The 20,737-nt window shown below is 44.0% G+C and overlaps 1 protein-coding gene across 8 annotated transcripts in view; it reads right to left on the reverse strand.

Moving 5' to 3' along the window:
- The window catches only part of arid1b (AT-rich interaction domain 1B), a 112,146-nt gene that overhangs the window by 46,875 nt on the left and 44,534 nt on the right, over window positions 1-20,737 (reverse strand). For 6 of the 8 annotated variants that reach the window (XM_082976782.1, XM_082976780.1, XM_082976777.1 and 3 more), the window contains one exon: window positions 15,221-15,331. The exons of the other annotated variants lie outside the window; for them this stretch is intronic. In XM_082976782.1, the coding sequence (XP_082832908.1) occupies window positions 15,221-15,331 (111 nt within the window). The remainder of the gene's footprint in view (window positions 1-15,220; window positions 15,332-20,737) is intronic. 8 annotated transcript variants of the gene reach the window in all.

Consider the following 20,737-nt stretch of genomic DNA (forward strand, 5'->3'; position numbering starts at 1 on the left):
GGTTTCACTCATTATTTACACTGATTGATGCGTGTGTAGCTGGTCCACATAAGGAAAATGGCTATTTTAGGCTTAGGAGTTAGGGGGGTTGGGGTTAAGGTTCAGGGGTTAGGGAAAATAGGATTTTGAATGGGAATCAAATTGTTTGGTCCCCACAAGGATAGTAAAACAAACGTGTGTGTGTGTGTGTGTGTGTGTGTCTCAGAGAAAGATGGCTAATGGTGTATGTCCTTATTTTCCTAGACCCTCTTACGCTTTCAGGACACACACACACACACACACACACACACACACACACACACACACACACACACACACACACACACACACACACACACACACACACACACACACACACACACACACACACACACACACACACACACACACACACACACACACACACACACACACACACACACGATTTCCCTTAGACAGTATAGACTTTGTCCCACTATGTTTAAAATAGCTAGGACAAAGGCCTACTGGACAACACAGAGTCGCAAGAACAAAGCTACCCCTTTAATACATACTTTCTCCACCAGCACAAACAAATCTACATTTACTGGCAAAAGTCCCTCTCGTCGCCACTATTTAACCAGACAAGTGGTGCATCTCTGACAGGAGAAGAAAATCATCACCAATAATAATAAATACCGAACAAAACTATAAACGCAACATGTAAAGTGTTGGTCCCATGTTTCATGAGCTGAAATAAAAGATCCCAGAAATGTCTTAAACGCACAAAAAGCATATTTCTGTTTACATCCCCATTAGTGAGCATTTCTCCTTTGCCAAGATAATCCATCCACCTGACAGGTGTGGCATGTCAAGAAGCTGATTAAACAGCATTATCATTACACAGGTGCTAGGGACAATAAAAGGCCACTAAAATGTGCAGTTTTGTCACTACACAATGACATAGATGTCTCAGGTTTTGAGGGAGTGTGCATTTGGCATGCTGACCACAGGAATGTCCACCAGAGCTGTTGCCAGAGAATTTATTGGCTGGGCCTGGCTCCCCAGTGGGTGGGCCTCCCGCAGGCCCACCCATGGCTGTGACCCTGCCCAGTCATGTGAAATCCATAGATTAGGGCCTAATTAATTTATTTCAATTGACACATTTCCTCATATCAACTGTAACTCAGTAAAATCGTTGAAATTGTTGCGTTTACATTTTTGTTCAGTAATAATTCCTTAATTCCTTAAGCCGTTTAAATGTGGCACGGTTGGATGTGGGGTGACGTAGTGAATAACGCATGGGCCATTTGGCTCAAGGGTGTGACAGTGAGAGCATTCGCTCCGTTTCTCTCTCACAGACAGACACACCACACAGTTTGAATGTCTGCTCCGGCAGAATGAGAGAGCAATAGTCATTAGGGGATGTGATATGCAGGCAAAGCTATGCATGCCCTGTCATGTCGGTGAGCTGCCTCTCCTCTGCCTCTCTCATGCTGCTTTCTGACAAATAAGGGCAGTGGGGACAGGACCCCACATGTACCTCTAACACACACAGTGTATGACAGTAATCCCTTGTGGGGTGACTGTCTGCCTCCTGCCCTTCCATCAGCAGGGCTCTGTGTCCCGTGGGGCGCTTGTCATCCTGTGTGTGTGCGCGGTGTGATGTGTCAAAACGACAGAGAGATCACCTACAGTGGGGGGGGGGGGGAAGGGGGGTTAACGTGCCTCGTATCCAGACAGAACTGGCAGATTTCCCCCCGCTGAACAGACACGTGTCAAACAGAGCCCGTGTCCCAAATGGCTCCCAATTCCCTTTATAGTGCATACCAGGGCCCAGTAGTGCACTATAAAGGGGATCGGGTACCATTTGGGGCAGAGTCGGAGACAGAAGAGCCCATTTTGTCTGGGCTCCATAGGGAACACCTGGCTGATTGAGAAGAGGGGACAGTGTTAGGATAGGCGCCCATGGCTACTCATATACCTCAGCTTTAGAATGGAACTGGAACGGCTCTGAGCAGTATCAGTGATAAAAGCTCATTCACAGCCATCGCTGCTCTGGGAGGGGCAGGGCTGTAAAAGTCTATGGGAGGAGACTGAGGAGATAAAGGAATAACGCAGTGCACACAAAAAACGGCTGTTTACAGGGCGGCATTGGTGATTCTGGAGAAATTAAGCAGTATGGGAGAAATCAGGGCCGATGCGAGCTGGACAGGGCTCAGCATTAACCCTTGTTCTTCTTGCCTGGGGCATGTAAAAATAAAAGTCGGACCAGCAGGTTTTAAGTTGTCCGAATGGACAAGTAGAAAATATCACGCAAAAAAAATCACCATATCAAACTAGGCTACTCCGATCACAATTGGATCAAAAGTGTTCTCCGGATGCAATGTGTTGCACACTGTCAACCCAATCTCTGCAGAGCGCATCGAAACAGAATTATTGCAGGCCTGCATTCACAGGCACGGGCGGTCTTTCAATCATGCAGTCGCAAGATGCATTTTGAGATCAAAACGAGGCTTCAGCAAACATTTGTTGGTATTAATTACCAGTTAGTATGTTATTTGCCCAGTTATTGTTTATCCTGGAAAAGTCATGGTGTGTGCATCACCTGCGTGTGTTACCAGTGGACCGTTGCCAAACGAGAGAGAATGAAAGAGAGACATTTGCACAGCAGGTAAAATAAGGATATACAATAGACTAACTCGATAGCCAATTCAAAACATAGTGTAGTTTGGCTGGTTAACTATGAGCATGTATTCATGTCATGTCCGATAATAACTTTCCCCCGGCACTCGTGTACAACCGCAAATGGCCATCACGCAGTTGATACAAGTGCGTAGTTGATTAAACTAAACAGTCTCTCAAGCACTCATAATTGGCTAGGATTCCCCTCTATTCAATACTGGCCATGTACAGTGCCTTGCAAAAGTATTCATCCCACTTGCCGTTTTTCCTATTTTGTTGCATTACAACCTGTAATTTAAATACATTTTTTATTTGGATTTAATGTAATGGACATACACCAAATTGTTTAAATTGGTGAAGTGAAATGGAAAAAATAACGTTTTTTAACAAATGCAAATATCTTTTTTTATTTTTTAAGTGGTGCGTGCATATGTATTCACCCCCTTTGCTATGAAGCCCCTAAACAAGATCTGGTGCAACCAATTACCTTCAGAAGTCACATAATTAGTTAACTAAAGTCCACCTGTGTGCAATCTAAGTGTCAAATGATCTGTCACATGATCTCAGTATATATACACCTGTTCTGAAAGGCCCCAGAGTCTGCAACACCACTAAGCAAGGGGCACCAGCAAGCAAGCGACACCATGAAGACCAAGGAGCTCTCCAAACAGGTCAGGGACAAAGTTGTGGAGAAGTACAGATCAGTGTTGGGTTATAAAAAAATATCCAAAACTTTGAACATCCCACGGAGCACCATTAAATCCATTATTAAAAAATGGAAAGAATATGGCACCACAACAAACCTGCCAAGAGAAGGCCACCCACTAAAACTTACAGACCAGGCAAGGAGGGCATTAATCAGAGAGGCAACAAAGAGACTGAAGGAGCTGCAAAGCTCCATATCTGTCCATAGAACCACTTTAAGCCATACACTCCACACAGAGCTGGGCTTTATGGAAGAGTGTCCAGAAAAAAGCCATTGCTTAAAGAAAAGAAATAAGCAAACACGTTTGGTGTTCGCCAAAAGGCATGTGGGAGACTCTCCAAACATATGGAAGAAGGTACTATGATCAGATAAGACTAAAACTAAGAAAAACGCTATTTCTGGTGAAACCCAACACCTCATCACTTCGAGAACACCATGAAAACATCCTCACAGCATGATGCTGCCACTACCATACTTCACTGTGGGGATGTTTTCATCGGCAGGGACTGGGAAACTGGTGAGAATTGAAGGAATGATGGATGGCACTAAATACAGGGAAATTCTTGAGGGGAAACCTGTTTCAGTCTTCCAGAGATTTGAAGACTGGGATGGAGGTTCACCTTCCAGCAGGACAATGACCCTAAGCATACTGCTAAAGCAATACTTGAATGGTTTAAGGGGAAACGTGTAAATGTCTTGGAATGGCCTAGACAAAGCCCAGACCTCAATCCAATTGAGAATCTGTGGTATGACTTAAAGATTGCTGTAGACCAGCGGAACCCATCCAACTTGAAGGAGCTGGAGCAGTTTTGCCTAGAAGAATGGGCAAAAATCCCAGTGGCTAGATGTGCCAAGCTTATAAAGACATACCCCAAGAGACTTGCAGCTGTAATTGCTGCAAAAGGTGAATAGTTATGCCCGCTCAAGTTCTGTTTTGTTGTCTTACTTCATGTTTGTTTCACAAGAAAAAATATTTTGCAATTTCAAAGTGGTAGGCATGTTGTGTAAATCAAATGATACAACCCCCCCAAAAATCAATTTTAATTCCAAGTTATAAGACAACAAAATAGGAAAAAAGTCAAGGGGGGGTGAATACTTTCGCAAGCCACTGTAATCCTGGCAAAGTTGCAAAATATTCTTAGAATAGCCTAATTGACAAGTAACTCCTATGCTGTCAAGATCTCCCCTGAACACTGCATATTTTAGCCATATGTTAACCCTTATGAGTCAACCTGCGCATCACTAGTGTACAGGGTTCACAAAAGCCAAGGCTAAGAGTGTTTACTGTAGGAGCCGTAGAACAGAACACACGAGGGAGAGAGGAGAAAAACAAACCGATGGAAACCTGGAGGATACAGGGTGTACAAGGGCAACACATCAACAGAAACTCCTAGTATGGATGTATGAGTGTGTGCTTATGAAAGAGTGAACGAGAGACAGAACAAGCGAGAGAACGAGAGAGAGCGAGGGTTGACAAGACAAGAGGAGCAGAAACACATTAGTGGAAACCAAGACTGTTCACAGGGCAGACCTGGTTGTAGCTAGATATGTTTGAGTCGTGTTGGGGACAATTTTAGCTAACCCTAACCCTTTTCCTAACCTGCCACGTTAAATTCTCCTAACCCGCTGCGCAAGTTCCCCTAACCTGCTATGAAAAGTAACTTCTGCAAGTCAAAACCGACAGGCCTCCCCTGAGAGCAGTCTGAGTATCCACTAATGCAATACAGCATTAGAGGGCTGAATGCGTCACCATTTCCATCCCAGCACCCCACCACTGTTCTCTTCCGTACTCAGACTCGTCAGTAGTTTCCCCTCATCCCCACTGATCTCCATCTGGGCCAGATGCATCCCAAATGGTACCCTATTCCCTATATATTGCACTACTTTGACCAGGGCCCATAGGGACTATATAGGGAACAGGAGGCCATTTGGAACAACGACAGAGTACAGCGCGAACTCCCAATGCCTCTCATAAAGTAGATGAGAAATAATGTTTCTTTCCCCTAATGGATCTGATGATCACTCCAGGCGAGCTTACAGTTAAGGATGACTAATCAATCTCCCATCTTAAGCTGACTTCGGAGAAAGAGATGAAAGGGATAGAAGAGGCCTTTGAAGGCTCATGATGAGAGATCAGCTGAAGAACTCGGAAGACTTCTCTCACCCAGTGAACAATGCACCAAACATGGGGGAAAAGTGTAGCCTAAGCTGTTCTATTCTGGGCACCTAACGCTACGGGTTCTGTTGAAGCTCGTCCCAAATGGCACCTAATTCCCGCACTATACAGGGAATAGGACACCATTTGGGACACAACCATGGGTGAAAGTGCATCCTATGCAGTTCTTTATTCAAGACACCTCAATAACCACAGATTTGATTGATCAGAGTGTAACTAGCCAGAGGTTTATCTGAAGCGGAGGTTCATCTGCATTTTGAATGAGTGAGACTTGCTAGCCACACGCATAGAAGCCTCCAGTGTCCACCTTTCACACCATATTGACAAAACAGACTTACATCTATGCGAGCTCACTTCAAATTAAATGGCATAGAGGCCCAAATATTTTATGAGACCACACAGTGGGTAAACAGTGCACCAAAATGGCACACAGTTCCTTATATAGTCCACTACTTTTGGTCAAGGGCAATAGTGCTCTGGTCAAAAGCAGTGCCCTATATAGGGAATAGGGTGCCATTTGGACAAAATACTGGGCTACATCCCATGCGTCCACCAGTCTGTCTTTATGAAGAGGCCAGAGTAGGCATAAAGCGGGCCTGATGACATTCAGGTTGGCTGAAGGGACTAGCAAGATGCAAATGCACTTAGTGCTGAGAGACTATCAGTCACTCAGTGAGACAAGCCACTCTGTACCCTCTCCCCACTGGATTAGTGGCTACTGCTGCCCGCCTTCATAAAACAGAGAAGCACCGTGTCGGCGTCCCAAATGGCACCCTATCCCCTAATCAAAAGTAGTGCCATTTGGGACACAACCAGAGGGAAACAGAGGAGTAATTCACTTAGATCCATCTGGCCTCACTCTGCTCCCTCCCACAGAGAACCAGGTGCTGTTGCCAGACTTTTCTTCCACCATTGGTTTATACTTAGACACCACTAGTATATAAAACGATCCATAATCCTTCATCATGAGTTTTGTGGCATAGTAGGAAAGGGACGGTGCTTTTTCTTGAACAAAAAAGGCAGGTTATTGGTTTGTGGGGCAAAATGCCACCGGCTTATCACTAAAGCGGCCATGTTTAAAGTGGCTATGTAGACACCGCAATCTAGCCAAAATGACACAGTTGCTGCCTAGAAATATGTTCTATTTTATGGTCAGCGTTTCAGATTCATGCATATTTTATACCGGCAGCTCACCCACGTGACACTTCCATCATGTCTTGTGTCACTGGTCGTAACTCCTGTTGTGGGCTAGATCCACTATCCAGCTCAGTTAGTTCCAATCTACCATCTCTCCAAAAGGTGTGGCATATCTATTCCATCATGGTCATTGATGGTAATTCTCTTGTCAGGTGAACGGCGACATCAATTGTTACAGCTCTGTATGTAAACGCTTCATGACCTGTCTATTGTTATCACATGCAAAAGAGAGCATTGAGAGGTAGGAAAGCCATTCAGGCTGTGAAGCAAACTCACAGTACTACTTGCAAAACTCAGACACTACTATGACACGCGTACACACACACAGTGGTCCAGCGCTCGAGCTTGGTGCCTGAGCTGAGAATCTGAAAGCCTGCCGCGTGTGTCTGAAAACCCAGAGCAGTGCTGCGTAGGAGCTGTTCTAATACGGTATCAAAGTGACACTTCCTGGATCCTGGTTTTGTAGGCCAAGAACGAATCTCAAATTTGCATCAAAGAAATTTAAGATATTAAAATGTATACGTCTTTCCGAGTGAATTTACCTCCCATATGCCAGTTTTATAATTATTTGACGGCCAAGAAGAAGCACAAAGCCAAAAAGTTAGAACACACATGAACTACTAATTACCACTATCTGTATAAATCTCACTTGAGACAGCCTGTCGGTCTTTAATTTATTTTTACTGCTTGGCAACGTTTAGTAAAAAAAAAAAAAAAAAAATATATATATATATATATATATATATATATATATATATATATATAAATAAATAATATAAAACAAACAGGCTGTAATTAACAGGTTCTTACCCTCCTGTGAGTCCTCAACTCGAGCAGGCACGATCCAGCATACTAACACGGCTGCAGGAGATGTAGTTCGAATTAGACTAACTGTCGGCAAAGTGTCTTACTTCTTCAGCTTCAAATATTTTAATAAAAGGCATTGAGTATGAGCAAATTTATACACAAATACAATTTTATATATCTTACATTACCTTGTTTTCGTGAATTTGATTATATAATCTTGAAGCCTAGTCAAGAGATTATGGGACACGGCCGGGAAGTATGACGTAGGAACCAGGGGTGGAAATTAACACCCGCCAAAAGCGGGTAGATTGGCGGGTAAGAATGTCTATTTCATCAGCCACGTTGGCAGGTGGTCACACAGAGCATTTGGGAACATTTTTTTTTATTTCTCTGAAGGTCACATGTAGAAGTTGGTCAAATTGACAAGAAAGGCTACCAAAGTGTGAATTTGTCCTTATGTTTCTTATCCAGTTATACCATTTTATTCACACACTTGTTTTTCAATGTTAGTTTGAGTTTGTTGCAACTCCCTGCTCCTCGGAAGGAATCACAGTCAGATTTTTTTAATCACAGACAAGCTGGTGTCCAAGTTACCACTGTAACGGCCCATCCCATAAAGGGGCAGCTGAAAATTTTTGTCGCATCTAAGGATTGTACTTGATTGAGCAGGGATCACTCCTAAAAACGGTCATTCATTAACTTTTAGGCACTTCTTATCATTAAAGATGCACTATGCAGAAAATCACTCGCCATTTTCTGGTTGCTAAAATTCAAAACGTTTGCCTAATTTCAGTTTGTGATAAAACAAGCTAGTGTAGAGAATTACATTTACATAAGTATTCAGACCCTTTCCTCAGTACTTGTTGAAGCGCCTTTGGCAGCAATTACAGCCTAAAGTCTTCTTGGGTATGACGCTACACGCTTGGCACACCTGTACTTGGGGTGTTTCTCCCATTCTTCTCTTCTCTCCTCTCAAGCTCTGTGAAGTTGGATGGGGAGCGTCGCTGCACAGTTATTCTCAGGTCTCTCCAGTGACGTTAGATCAGGTTCAAGTCTGGGCCACTCAAGGACATTCAGAGACTTGCCCTGAAGCCACTCCCGCATTGTCTTGGCTGTGTGCTTAGGGTCGTTGTCCTGTTGGAAGGTGAACCTTTGCCCCAGTCTGAGGTTCTGAGCACTCTGGAGCAGCTTTTCATCAAGGATCTCTCTGTACTTTGCTCCGTTCATCTTTCCCTCGATCCCAACTAGTCTCCCAGTCCCTGCCGCTAAAAAACATCCCCACAGCATGATGCTGCCACCACCATGCTTCACCGTAGGGATGGTGCCAGGTTTCCTCCAGATGTGACGCTTGGGATTCAGGCTAAGGGGTTCCATCTTGGGTTCATCAGACCAAAGGAATCTTGTTTCTTATAGTCAGAGTCTTTTAGATGCCTTTTAGCAAACTCCAAGCGGGCTGTCATGTGCCTTTTACTGAGGAGTGACTTCCATCTGGCCAAACAACCATAAAGGACTAATTGGTGGAGTGCTGCAAAGATGGTTGTCCTTCTGGAAGGTTCTCCCATCTCCACAGAGGAGCTCTGTCACAGTGACCATCGGATTCTTGGTCACCTCCCTGACCAAGGCCCTTCTCCCCCGATTGCTTAGTTTGGCTGGGTGGCCAGCTCTAGGAAGAGTCTTGGTGGTTCTAAACTTCTTCCATTTAAGAATCATGGAGGCCACTGTCTTCTTGGGGACTTCCAATGCTGCAGAAATGTTTGGGTACCCTTCCCCAGATCTGTGCCCCAACAATTCCTTCGACCTCATGGCTTGGTTTCTGCTCTGACTGGTGTGTGCCTTTCCAAATCATGTCCAATCAATTGAATTTACCACAGGTGGACTCCAATCAAGTTGTAGAAACATTTCAAGGATGAAATGGAAACACGATGAACCTGAGCTCAATTTCGAGTCTCATAGCAAAGGGTCTAAATAATTATGTAAATAAGGTATTTATTTATTTTTTGTATTTTTTATAATACATTTTGTAAAATTGTTTTTGCTTTGTCATTATGGGGTAGTGTGTAGATTGATGAGGGAAAATGTGTATTTAATCCATTTTAGAATAAGGCTGTAACGTAAAACAAATGTGGAAAAAGTGAAGGGGTCTGAATACTTTCCGAATGCACCGTACATACCAACTATGTTTGCTCACAACTCACCTTGAGATGTATTGAGGCCGAATTGAGTAAAAAAACAAACATAAAACCTATTTTTTAAACCATCCTAAGACTTGAAGCAACCACGCCAAATCCTCAAAGCTGTCTTTTATTGTATATTTACAGAAAGCCATGTTTCTGGGCTGTGTGTGTGTCGTCGTTTTCTCTCTATTAGTGCTGTTTTATGGGGAGCCGTGATCACCCAGGCTGAGAGAGTGCCCCCCCAAATGGCCCCATACTCCCTCCGTAGTGCACTACTTTTGACCAAAGCACTATGGGTCCTGGTCAAAAGTAACGCGCAATATAGAGAATAGGGTGCCATTTTGGGTTGCACCCAGAGCAGAGAGGCCAGACCAGCCCACGCTATGCTGTGCCTTTTGGGGGGGATTGGAAAAGATTTAAGGGTGCTGTTCAAAGCCTCGCAGTTGCCGCCTCCCTCCCAGATCCCGAAGGAGCATCCAGCATGGCCTGTTTACACCAACGCCGGAAAGCACGAGGTGGATTTGATTAGGCCTTGAAAAGAAAATGTAGATGAAACCCCAGTTGCCGAGAGAGTTTAACATCATGTGACATTTCACAGGAATTCTTCAATTAAAATGTGTGACACTTCAAAAACAAGGGGGAGCGTGGAAACACTGGTTAAAACCAGATTGTAAATAAATATCCAAGTGGAACACACGCCTCAACCCTTTCCAGAGAAATTGTTGATTTTAAATTTAACGGTTTCAACTGGTAATTTAATCAACATTGTGGCACTCCAATACCCATCATGCTCTGCATTGTGTCCAAAGTCAGCCGTATCCAATCAGAGACTTCCATTGGGAATATTGATGACATAAAAATCTGATCAACAGAAAGAAAACTAGAAGGTGGTGAAATGTTTTACTGATAAAAATACACTGGCCCAGATGATTCACTGGCAGTACAAAATGTTCTCCAAACTATATAATATACCACATTTGAGCTCAAATGCCGCAATACACAAAAATATAAACAAGCAAATCGGGGTGGGGGGGGGGGGGGAACGTCAATAATAACAAATACCATAAGAAGAATAATGTGATTAGTACATCAATCAGTTGCTTTAATATGCATATTTTGGAGGGGGCTGTTTTCTCAGCCCTGTCGCCATGGCAACACCAGTGGCGGTTAACTTCAAAGGCAGCCTGAGGAGGAGTGGTAACAGCGGCAGCAGCGGGCAGAGCAGAGAGGAAGAGCGAGTGAGAGCTGAGGTACAGGCAAGCAGCGGAGTGTTGCCTCAGTACTGCGTCCCAAATGGCACACTATTCTATATGCAGTGCATTACTTTCGACCAGGGCCGACAGGGCCCTGGTCAAAAGTAGTGCACATTATACGGAATAGGATGCGAAGGGCTGGGAATTGACAGGGATCTCACAATACGATATTATCCCGATACTTAGATGCCGATACGATATGCATTTAGATTCTCACTATTGTATATGGACTGCAATTTTAAACTGCGATTTTATACTGCGATTTTATTTCAATTTTATGTTCCAGTTCATTTGGAATGTATTCAGACCCCTGGACTTTTCCCACAATTTGTTACAGCCTTATTCTAAAATCGATTAAATAAAAACAATTCCTCAGCAATATACACACACACACACACACACACACACACACACACACACACACACACACACACACACACACACACACACACACACACACACACACACACAATGACAAAGCAAAAAACGGTTTTAAGAAATGTTTGCACATTTATTAAAAATAAAAGACAGAAATACGTACATACACATTCAGACCCTTTGCAATGAGACTCAAAATTGATCTCTGATGCATCCTGTTTCCAACTTGATTGGAGTCCACCTGTGGTAAATTCAATTGACTGGACATGATTTGGAAAGGCACACACCTGTCTATATAAGGTCCCACAGTTGGCAGTGCATATCAGAGCAAAAACCAAGTCATGAGGTCGAAGGAATTGTCCGTAGAGCTCCGAGACAGGATTGTGTTGAGGCACAGATCTGGGGAAGAGTACCAAAAACATTCAGCAGCATTGAAGATCCCCAAGAGCACAGTGGCCTCCATCATTCTTAAATGGAAGAAGTTTGGAACCACCAAGACTCTTCCTAGAGCTGGCATCCCGGCCATACTGAGCAATCGGGGGAGAAGGGCCTTGGTCAGGGAGGTGACCAAGAAGCCGAAGGTCACTGTGACAGAGCTCCTGTGTGGAGATGGGAGAACCTTCCAGAAGGACAACCATCTTTGCAGCACTCCACCAATCAGGCCTTCATGGTAGTGGCCAGACAGAAGCCACTACTCAGTAAAAGGCACATGGCAGCCCGCTTGGAGTTTGCCAAAATGCACCTAAAGACTCTCAGACCATGAGAAACAAGATTATCTGGTCTGATGAAACCAAGATTGAACTCTTTAGCCTGAATGCCAAGCGTCACGTCTGAAGGAAACCTGGCATCATCCCTACGGTGAAGCATGGTGGTGGCAGCATCATGCTGTGGGGATGTTTTTCAGCAGCAGGGACTGGGAGACTAGTTAGGATCGGTGGAAAGATGAACGGCGCAAAGAACAGAGATCCTTGATTACAAAAACCTGCTCCAGAGCACTCAGGACCTCAGACTGGGGCAAAGGGTCACCTTCCAACAGGACAACGACCCTAAGCAAACAGCCAAGACAACGCAGGAGTGGCTTTGGGACGTGTCTCAATGTCCTTGAGAGGCCCAGCCAGAGCCCGGACTTGAAACCGATCAAACATCTCTGAAGAGACCTGAAAATAGCTGTGCAGCGATGCTCCCCATCCAACCTGACAGAGCTTGAGAGGATCTACAGAGAAGAATGGGAGAAACTCCCCAAATACAGGTGTGCCAAGCTTGTAGCGTCATACCCAAGAAGAATCAAGGCTGTAATCGCTGCCAAATGTACTTCAGCAAAGTACTGGGTGAAGGGTATCAATACTTAAATGTAATATAAATTCGATAAATTTCGCAAAAATGTCTACAAACCTCAATTCGATCAATTGATAGCGACAGAGTCACAGATTGTAGAAGATTGGACTTTGCTTGGGAAGCGATTTCTTTGACTCTTCGACTTTAGGTCGCAGCTCAGCTTCTGAATGTCTTCGAGACAAACCAAAGATATTCCCATGTGCAGAGTCACATCTTGCCAAGAGTGAGAGCCAGTTTCATCATAGCGCTTGGTTTTTGCAACTGCACTTGAATAAACTTAGTAAGTTCTTGAAATGTTCCGTATTGACTGACCTTCACGTCTTAAAGTAATGATGGACTGTTGTTTCTCTTCGCTTATTTGAGCTGTTCTTGCCATAATATGCACTTGCTCTTATACCAAATAGGGCTATCTTCTGAATACCACCCCACCTTCTCACAACACAACTGATTGGCTGAAACGCATTAAGGAAAGAAATTCCACAAATTAACGAGAAATGCATTTCAGGTGACTACCTCATGTAGCTGGTTGAGATTATGCCAAGAGTGTCCAAAGTAGTCATCAAGACAAAGGGTGGCTACTTTGAAGAAACTAAAATATATTTTTTGGAGTTACTACATGATTCCATGCGGTATTTCCTAGTTTTGATGTCTTCACTATTACTCTACAATGTAGAAAATAGTAAAAATAAAGTAGGTGTGTCCAAACTTTTGACAGGTACTGTAGGTATAAACAATCGCGAGTTGTAAAAAACAAAAACGAATGTTTTGCCCGTCAAATCAAGGAGAATCCCGCTCCCCCCCCAGCAAACGTTGCGCGCCCGCAGGTTGGGAACCCCTGCCATAGACAAATATGAAAGTGTGGACAGGGTCACAAATAATATTTTTCTTTAAGTTCTGAAGAATATTACTGTAATATAATACTACCAAATAATACCTGTGAGAGTCAAGGACAAGTGTGCAAGCAACTGTGGACAGTCAGTGTAAAAAAAGAAAAATCTTGGAAATTGTATTCCTTGGCGGGATTCCCTACGCCATTGTTCCGTGATGACACAGTGAGTGCTTTATAAATAGAAGGACTCTGCCTGCACACACTCTGCATGTCATCAGTCTGCCCAAAGCCGCAGGTCACGCAGCATGTCTACAACACTCAGTGGTAGGCCTCTTACGGTCCTCAGCTAACCCAACAGCTATCCACACACAGAGACAGACACACTGACTGAGACACACACCGGTTTATCAGGCGCTAAGTGCATGACTCCAATGTGAGATGATAAATAAATACTAAAATGGGTCTCCAGTCTGTGTCTCAGCTGGAGATCTTTAAAGAGCTGGCTGGCGATATGCCATCAACACAGTTGGACTCCCATGCTTTCTATTTAGAGCACAGAGAAAGAAGGGCATCTTTAAACCCTGCCTGAATGTTGCCCAAGAGAATCATGAGACCAAAACAGGATAGCACACTCTAATCAATCCAAATGACTCTTTTGAAATCGTATCCAGCGATGAGATTCCCTGCGTACACCTCGGCTGCCCGGACTGGCCTTACTTTCTTTTTGTTGCTAAAATTACTCTTAAGTTGACCTCCATAATGATTTTTTCCTCTCAGGAGCAAAAGAGGAAAAGGAGGGAGGGGGACCTATTCTAGCAATGCTTATTGGTGCAAGTCAAAACATTAACAGCTAAGCATGACCATTAGCTATGAAATGGACAGCAAAATCTACAAGTCCTGCTCTATGACACAGAAGGGGGGGTCTTGTTAAATGCATGGGAGCGATGAGGAAGAGCGCCGATTGGCTCAGGGAGCCGTGGGCCCACCCTGACTGACATTCCTGTGCTCCAATGGCGTGCCGACAGCTCAGCGGAGCACTGAAGAGCCGCAGAGGAGAGACTGCAGCAGGGAAAGAGGAGTAACGTTAAAGGGAAAAAGGGCTGAGAGCTGAGCTCCTCCATGAGAAAGCAAATAAGGCCTGAAATAAGGCCTGTGTTAGTAAAGTCAGCTTAAAAGCCACGGAGAACCAGCCCTCAGTTGGAGACTGCCATTGAACAACTAGGGATGCTTCCCAAAATGGCACCCTATTCCCTACATCGTGCACTACTTTTGAACAGAGGGACCCTTTTCAAAAGTAGTGCACTTTATATGGAAATAGGGTGTCATTTAAGACTTAGTCCAGGTTTCCAGTCACTGTGGGGGAATCTGGCCCGTGCCTCAGTAATAAGTGACAGCGGGAAGAGTGGTGTTTTACAGACTGAGTCTGATGTTGGGCCCAGTTGAAGCCTTGTGGTCTTGTTAAAGCAGTGGCAAGGACCCAAAAGGTCATGTCAGCCCAGACAAGTGTCAAGGACATGGCTCCTGCCCTGCAATAAATATGCAATGGGTGGGCTGACACACAGATTGTGTGCGTAGCTTTTCCCTCAGTATCGAGCGCCTTTTGTGGTGCTGTGCTTCGCAAGATGCCTTTCCAGTGGCTGTGAAGCAGACTTACAGCAGATTTTGCAGTGTGTATGACTGATGTTTTCTGGTGTTTTTCCAGATACTGTGAAGTGGACTTACAGGTAGACTGGAAGGTCTGTCCTGCTGGCTGAGGCCCATCTCCTCATGGTTGGGCTTCCCAGGGGTCATAGCAGACTGGCCCCTGTTGCCATAGCCCTCCTGTGACACATCCTATACAGACAGAGAAGGGAGGGTGGGGGGGGCGAGATCGGAGATAGGGAGGCGGCGAGAGAGCGAGCGAGACGGAGTGTGAGAAAGAGAAGAGGAGGGGGTAAGATAGAAAAGGTAAAGAGAGAGTGAGAGTTGAGGGTTTGCAGGGAGAGGGAGAAGTGAAACAGAAATTAAACTTTGGCCTAATCCATTTCTGCTGACATTTGCAATGCCCCCCGCCCCCCCCCCCACTATTAAGGCATGTAATCACGCTTCTTCCTCAGTAAGCAGGACACACACACCGGGTGATCCATGCCACTCTCAAAGAACAGACAGAGAGTGGTGGTAACACTATCCCATAGTCTCCAGCACAATCGGTGTAAAGCCTGTAACTGGGTCTGGGCATGTCTAAGGACAAATCACTGGATTTAATGCCGCAAATATCATGATACTGTGTTAAAATGGTAAATACTAGGGCTGGGAATTGCCAGGGAGCTTACGATATATTATCACGATACTTAGGTGCCGATACATGTACTGATTCAATACTGAACAAAAATAAATGCAAAATGCAACAATTTTACTGAGTTACAGTTCATATAAGGAAATCAGTCAAATGAAATAAATTAATTAGCCCCTAATCTATGGATTTCACATGACTGGGCAGGGGCGCAGCCATGGGTGGGCCTGGGAGTGCATAGGCCCACCCACTTGTAAGCCAGGTCCACCCACTGGGGAAACAAGCCCAGCCAATCAGAATGAGTTTTTCCCCACAAAAGGGTTTTATTACAGACAAAAATACTCCTCAGTTTCATCAGCTGTCAGGGTGGCTGGTCTCATACGATCCCACAGGTGAAGAAGCTGGATTTGGGGGTGCTGGGCTGGCGTGGTTACATGTGGTCTGCGGTTGTGAAGCCGGTTGGACGTACTGCCAAATTCTCTAAAAAGACGTTGGAGGCAGCTTATATGGTAGAGAAATGAACATTACATTCTCTGGCAACAGCTCTGGTGGACATTCCAGCAGTCAGCATTCGAATTGCACGCTCCCTCAAAACGTGAGACATCTGTGGCATTGTATTGTGACAAAACTGCACATTTTAGAGTGGCCTTTTATTGTCCACAGCACAAGGTGCACCAGTGTAACGATCATGCTGTTTAATCAGCTTCTTGATTTGCCACACCTGTCAGGTGGATGGATTATCTTGGCAAAGGGGAAATGCTCACTTACAAGGATGTAAACAAATGTGTGCACAACACTTGAGAGAAATAAGCTTTGTGGGTATATGGAACATTTATGGGCTCTTTCATTTCAGCTCATGAAACATGGGACCAACACTTTACATGTTGCATTTATATTTTCGTTCGGTGTATATGTACAGTGCCTTCAGAAAGTATTCATACCCCTCGACTTATTCCACATTTAGTTGTTTTACAGCCTGAATTCAAAATGGATTAAATATTTTTTTTCCCATCTCAACCATCTACACACAATATACTCCATGATGACAAAGTGAAACATGTTTTTAGAAATGTTTGTAAATTTACTGAAAATGAAAAACAAAAATGTCAAATTTTTCACACCGAGTAAATACTTTGTAGATGCACCTTCGGCAGCGATTACAGGTGTGGGACATTCTGGGTAAGTCTAAGCACACCTGGATTGCGAAACATTTGCTCATTATTCTTTTCAGAATTCTTCAAACTGTGTCAAACAGGTTGTTGATCATTGGTTACTCGGCCACTCAGGAACAGTCACTGTCTTTTTGGTAAGCAACTCCAGTGTAGATTTGGCCTTGTGTTTTAGGTTGTTGTCCTGCCGAAAGGTGAATTCATCTCCCAGTGTCTGGTGGAAAGTAGACAACCAGGTTTTCCTCTAGGCTTTTGCCTGTGCTTAGCACCATTCAGATTATTTTCTTATCCTGAAAAACTCCCCAGTCCTTAACAATTACAATGCATACTCATAACATGATGCAGCAGCCACTATGCTTGAAAAAATGGAGTGGTACTCTGTTGTATTGGATTTGCCCCAAACAAAACTTTGTATTCAGGACAAAATTAATTGCTTTGCCACTTTTTTTGCATTATGCAAACAGGATGCATGTTTCTGAAATATCTTTACTGTGTACAGGCTTCCATCTTTTCACTGTCAATTAGGTTAGTATTGTGGAGTAACTACAATGTTGTTGATCCATCCTCAGTTCTATCACAGGCATTAAACTCTGTTTTAAAGTCACCATTGGCCTCATGATGAAATCCCTGAGCGGTTTCCTTCCTCTCTGGCAACGGAGTTAGGAAGGACGCCTGTATCTTTGTAGTGACTGGGTGTATTGATACACCATCCAAAGTGTGATTAATAACTTCACCATGTTCAAAGGGATAGTCAATGTTTCCTTTTTTTTTTACCCATCAACCAATAGGTGCCCTTGTTTGCGAGGCTTTGGAAAATCTCCCTGGTCTTTGTGGTTGAATCTGCGTTTGAAATTCACTGCTCAACTGAGGGACCTTACAGATACTGTAATTGTATGCGTGGGGTACAGATGAGGTAGTCATTACATTTTTTTTGGTTTAAAACACTATTATTGTACACAGAGTCCATGCAACTTATGTGACTTGTTCAGCAAATGTTTGCTCCTGAACAGTATTTAGGCTTGCCATAACAAAGGGGTTGAATACTTATTGACGCAAGAGATTTCAGCTTTTCATTTTGTATTATTTTCAGGAGGAAAAAAAATCAATAAACATTCCACTTTGAAATTATGGGGTATTGTGTGTAGGTCAGTGATACATCTTAAATGCAACCCATTTTAAATTCAGGTTGTAACACAACAAAATGTGGGAAAAGTTAAGGGGTGGGAATACTTTCTGTAGGCACTGTATTGCCATTTGATATTGTGATTTTATTTGGGAAACATATTGCTCACCCATATGTCTGCTGTAGAGGGACAGGAAAGAGCCATGAGAAAACCAGTTAGGATCAACCATGGAAATATATCGTCAAAAATATCAAATTTTTACATTTTAGTCATTTAGCAGACACTCCTATCCAGCGACTTACTGTAGTGAGTGCATACATTCTTACTTGTTTCATACTGGGCCCCTGTGGAAATCGAACCTACAACCGTGGCATTGTAAGCGCCATGCTCTACCAACTAAGCCACACAGGATCACGATATGGAAGTAGAAACCCTCCCCCCATTAATAGTAAACACTGGATTCAAATGGTAAATGCTGTGTTAAAATGTTAAGTACTGTAGTCTCAGCCAGGAAGGTGACTACAACCCACCAAAACAAACTGCCTTTAATCCCAAAGAGCTCAAACATGGAACAGAGAAGGGATGATTTGTACTTATTTGTTTATGTAAATCATACAGATTAATATGAGCTGGCCTGCCGCACAGTGACTTAGCGGATATTAAATCTGTTGCGGTTCATTTACTTTGTAGGATTTCCTCAAACGAGAGACCACCATTTCCTGAGGTAAGCAAATACTCAGGAGGAGGGAAAAAGTATTGAAAAGTATGACTGAGGGCTTTCTATGCTTAGCATACATCTGAAAATGTGCTTGTGTATACAAACTACACCTACCCAATAACCCACAGCCAGTTCGAGAATCCGAGTCTGTTTGAAATGGGGTGAGGAGAAAAGATGCAGTACAGACTAGTGCCGTGAGGCTGTTAGCCTGGTGAAATGTTTACAGACAGACGAGGGATGGCTGGCGCGGTTTACTCAAGTGGAGTGCCGTGATAGCTGGGTCACGGCCAGGTCAGTGTTTACACTGATGATATCAGTGCTCTGGCGTGCTCGCTCACACGCCGATCGTATGGAACAGCTGCTCTGGCATGATGAAGAACACGATCCTCAACAGGCAGGAAGGACCAGAGGAGCGGGCAGTGTATTGTGTCTGTGTGTGAGTGAGTGTGTCTGGGACGGGCGCGCCCGGGAAACACATCATAGTGAAAGTATGCAGCCAGCAAGAGGCCAACTCTACCCCCACTGTCTACTGGAGTTCTGCATATATGGGGATGAATATGGGTTTCAGCTGTAGATGCATGATAAGCTGGATTTGGGGTTTACACACGTAATATAATTTTTTTTTATGAAATTCAGCCGTGTCAGTTGTTTCCATTATTTAAATGTTTCCCGATCATTTGAGATGTTCGTACTGTGTAAATGTATAGAAGTATTCTACAACCTCCTAGCTTTACCAGGCAGACTGGCAGAGAGCGATATTACTCATAGCTTACACATGAAAGATGATTCCTTTGCTTTTGAAAGGCTTGGCTGCAACAGTAATGAAATATGTTCAGAGGGAATTTGTTTGAAGTACGGCGAGGGATGCATGATGTAAGGGAATTAAACAGAATTCATCCTGTGGCAACAGCATCACAGACTATGGGCACATCCCAAATGGCACCCTATTCCCGACGCAGTGCGCTACTTATGACCAGGGCCCTTAAGGCTCTGGCCAAACGTAGTCTACTATGTAGGGAATAGGGTGCCAGTTGGGATGCAAGCTCATCAAAGCGGCAATGCCGAGCCATGGCCAATCATGGCAGTAAATCTGGCTGACGGGCACTTTATGCGTTTGAGGTAAAGGGGACATACATTGGAAATGTATGAGCAATAAGAAGTGTAAAATACACATGCTATTATTCCCCAAAACAGCTGTCCTCTGGGTGCTCAAGAATACGTCATAAGCACGCTCCCTGTTCGTCATTTAATAGTGATCATTTCGTATGTATTTAGTAGTTATTAGGATCTTCAAATTAGCTACTGCAGAGGCAGCGGCTACTCTTCCTGGGGTTCAAACAGGAGAAACAACAAATAAAATACATAGCAGGACATTTACGTTACAATTTAGCCATTCAGCAGAGCGACCCACAGCTACTGCATTCATCTTAAGATAGCCAGGCGAGACAACCACATATCACATATTACTACATAATACAATGCAAAATACATAAACGTTTCTGTGTGTCTTCACAGTCCCCGTCGTCGTCGTGCCGTATTGTGTTCGTTTATCTGATTTTATTGCTAGCTTGAGTTACCTGGGGTGGCAAAGAGATCTATTTAGTCATGGCTTTATTTAATAATGTGTGTTTCCCAGCCTCTGTTCTGGACCTGGGGACTGTGAAGAGACCTCTGGTTTCATGTCTTGTGTGATACCGATGAGTGCCCGAACTGTGTGCCAAAAAGCTTGAACAGACAGTTCGGTACCTTCAACAGCTCACACTAAAGATCAATAGTGACGCAGTCAATCTCTCCTTAACTTTGAGCCAGGAGAGATTGACATGCATATTACTGACATTCGCTCTCCGTGTACGTCGAAGTGTAATACGTGCTGCTCTGTCCTAGACCAACTGCAATTTTCCCATGTCCTTCTTTGCAGAATCTGACCACACAACTGGGCAGTAGTCCAGGTACGAC

Source organism: Salmo salar, chromosome 06, assembly GCF_965601325.2.
Source record: "Salmo salar chromosome 06, fSalSal1, whole genome shotgun sequence".
NCBI classification, from domain to species: domain Eukaryota; kingdom Metazoa; phylum Chordata; class Actinopteri; order Salmoniformes; family Salmonidae; genus Salmo; species Salmo salar.